A 3,666-nucleotide genomic window follows, 5' to 3' on the forward strand; every position below is an offset into this window, starting at 1 on the left:
TAAAAATTCACAACAAATATGAAATCAGACACGCTCTACTTTGATAGAATTATGTGAAAACATGGTCGTTTTAAATGTACTATGTATCACTTAATCTGGTAATTTCTTATAGAATGCGTTCAATATATTCTACACAAATAGCTAAAGTAATATGTATTATAATGAACTTCCTTTTCTGTAACCTTAAACTTGTAAGTATATAACTGCGTAAAAAGAAAGCACTTTCAAGTTATGTGTTGTATTAAAAAGGGAAAAAGGAAAACAATAGGCAAACGACTTTTGCAATCTTATGCAAGTATTAATTTATCAAATACTTATTATAAATAGGTCAGATTTATATTTTACTTGTTTAATTTACAATTTTTTTGTAATAATTGCACCTTATATAAGAATGATGGCTTTTGATTGACTGGTACCCAGTGTATTTTTCGCATATTCTAACATTTTTTCCTAATTTCAATAGAATTTGTCTATGTTTCACCACTGCCGGTGAATATGCCTCAATGCCATGGTATTTCCCATTTTGGATATTCCTTTTTACTCCTGCGTATCAGTACATATATATTTCCCGCGGATCTGTAATAATATTCACTTAGTTTCAAAATTTTGCATAAACATGTTTATGAATTACAGTTAATAAGATTTTTTTTTATCTGAACCTGTGCAGAGTTTCAATCCAAATCTATTCGGTGTAATTAAACATATATCTCATGTTATGGAGGGGTATTTGCGAAAAATACCAGTCTTGGGGCAGAATTTCCCTAGAGTCTTATTTTAACCGTGGTTGTTTTTTTTGCCTTTGTAGGTTTAAAGATGATAGCAAAATTCATATATCTGCTGGTTATTTTAAAGGAAGGTCAATGTGCAGGTTGGTTCAATTTTACTTACGAGTCAATTCCAAACAATTTCCTTTTTTGTGATCAATGTTGCCAATCTGGAGAGTGTTCTTTTCATAAAGTTTATTACGAAAAAGATACGCTCATTCGTTGCTGCGTGTCCAACTGGTCTGTGATGAAGATCAAAACTTTATGGGATTTGGAACCCGAGTTGGTAGAAAAATTACATATAGAATATACGTCTATTTTCGGAACAGCCGACGTACTTGTTGAAACAGAAGGGATGTTTTATCAAGTAATTCATCAAGATGGATACCTCTCATTTATTCCTGACAATATTTGTAGTTTTCCGGATATTGTCGAAATAGATTTTTCTAATAATTATATAAACTCAATAATGGGTATTCATTGTTTATCAAAACTTGATACCTTAATATTGAAAGGAAACAAAATGAAAAGAATAACAAAAGATATGTTTAAAATCTTAACATTTTTGCGGCATCTTGATCTATCAAATAACCAAATCAACCATCTCGATATAGGATCACTTGCTCATCCCCCAAATAGCAGTCTGTTATATATTGATGTCAGTTTTAATGATTTAAAAGTTATAGATGTTTCAAACCTTATATCAGGCAGTTTTTATAATAGAATTGATCTATCTTACAACAAACTTTCAACAATAACAAATGAAAAAGGTTGGAAAGGATTTAATATCGGCGATAGTACCGGTGGTGGAAGCATTGATATTTCGAATAACGAATTCACTCATTTTCCCAATCTATCAATGATTGGCTTTGCAAGTGAATATACGGTAACACGATTTGCGTTTACGTATAAACTGATTTTCGGTAACAATAATTGGACTTGTGATTGTAATCTTTGGAACGATTATTTAACTTTTTTCCTTAAAGCATTTGACTACCATCCTGGTGCAATAAGTTTTTACAGTATTCCATGTTCAAATCCGCCGGAATTACGGAAGTATGTTGTAACCGACTTTCAGAAGAATGAAACAAACGAGCTTCAGCACCTTTTAATATGCAATATAACCTGTGCTCATAAGTGTACTTGTTTTCATCAACCATCAAAGAACAGAACTGTCATCAATTGCTCGGGTCTAGCACTAAAAGTAATGCCAAATCATATGCCATATTTCAATAATTTAGAAATCGATTTAAGTATGAATAATCTTTCTAAGCTAGACGGAAAAGATTATTTATATCGAGCAACAAAACTAAATATTTCAAATAACCATATAACAACGATATCGCCGATTGTATATAAAATACCCAATCTAAATTTGATTGATTTTCGCGGAAACAGTTTTGATACACTAAGTAATGATGTTCGCCTAAAATCTCCGTGTTCACTTTTATTCGGTCATTTAATCATGAAATGTACTTGTGAACTACAATGGCTGCCTATTTGGCTTGAACAACAAAAGCTACCAAATTGTATGGTCAATAGAATTGAATGCATCAGCAGTGGAAAAAATGCAAGCAGTATGTCACCTAGTGAGTTTTGCATCAAAGACAATACAACAAAACGAATTATTATAAGCATTATTTTGACATCTGTGTTGGTAATACTGATGATAATAACACTTGTTTGTCGTCATTATCGATATGAAATTTATCTGCTTTGGAGGTCAAATAAATTCAAGAATTTAAAAAGCAGAGTACACAGTCTACCAGAATATGATGTTTACATCTGTTTTGATGAAGACAATGAAATGGCGAGAAGATGGATAGTTGGAGTTTTGCTTCGATTCTTGGAAGGAAAACGCTACAAAGTACTTTTACCATGTCGAGACTTTTCGTTTGGTGGTGTACGTGAGGAGGAAATGAGATCGTCTATTTGGAAATGTTCGTCTTGGATAATTTTGCAAAGTGAGAATTATTTTCATTCCACGTATGGTGAAAATGAATGGAAAATTATATGGAATACTTACAAAATAAATTTGGAAACAAAAATCATCATCATAAACTACGATGTTATTGAAAGTGACTGCATTAGTGTCAGAAATTTCAGAGCATTTATTAAACTTGGATATGCATTGGATTTTTGCAACATTGACAAAAACTTATTAAACGAAGTAAGGAAACGGTTAGGTCCACCAGCAAATCGTTTCACTACAGAATTACAAAGTTCGAAACTTTGATACAAGCATGTTACATAATGTGATATATTTGTATAAATAAATTTGGTGTTTTTCTGTCTTCTGATTGGTTAAAATTATTAGTTTTATTTTCAATGTTATCAATTTTGATTGCGACACGCCCACTCTGACGTTGTGTATTCATACGCCAACATGTGTGTACGTTGTTATTGTAAATATAAATAATATAAAACGTTCTTTGAGCCTTATTTTTGATAGAATTTTATTTATAATGAATGGCAACAATTTATTTTGATTTTATTGAACCATGAAACTAATTTTTGACTATTCACATTTTACATAATCCGCTTCTCGGATTATTCAATGTGAATAGTCAAAAATTAGTTTTATGGTTCAATAAATTCAAAATAGATAATAGCCATTCATTAAATAAAAGTAAAATGTTTTGGGAAAACCAACAAGCTTGCCATACAGTATGAAGAAGATACTGTATGACTGTCTGTGAGACAACTCTCAATACAAGTCACCATACAGTATGAAGAAGATATTGTATGAGTGCCTGTGAAACAACTCTCAATACAAGTCACCATACAGTATGAAGAAGATATTGTATGAGTGCCTGTGAGACAACTCTCAATACAAGTCACCATACTGTATGAAGAAGATATTGTATGAGTGCCTGTGAGACAACTCTCAATACAAGTCATC

At 31.5% G+C, this 3,666-nt stretch overlaps 1 protein-coding gene across 1 annotated transcript; it reads left to right on the forward strand.

Annotated features, from left to right (window-relative positions):
• The first annotated feature begins 200 nt into the window (after nucleotides 1–200).
• On the forward strand, nucleotides 201–3,176 carry LOC134714508 (toll-like receptor 4). The gene is made up of 2 exons (XM_063575806.1): nucleotides 201–291; nucleotides 806–3,176. The coding sequence occupies exon 2, from the start codon at nucleotides 814–816 to the stop codon at nucleotides 2,998–3,000; it is 2,187 nt and encodes a 728-aa protein (XP_063431876.1). The 5' UTR covers nucleotides 201–291; nucleotides 806–813; the 3' UTR covers nucleotides 3,001–3,176.
• Nucleotides 3,177–3,666: the final 490 nt, after the last annotated feature.

The sequence above is a fragment of the Mytilus trossulus genome, chromosome 4 (genome assembly GCF_036588685.1).
Source record: "Mytilus trossulus isolate FHL-02 chromosome 4, PNRI_Mtr1.1.1.hap1, whole genome shotgun sequence".
Classification (NCBI taxonomy): domain Eukaryota; kingdom Metazoa; phylum Mollusca; class Bivalvia; order Mytilida; family Mytilidae; genus Mytilus; species Mytilus trossulus.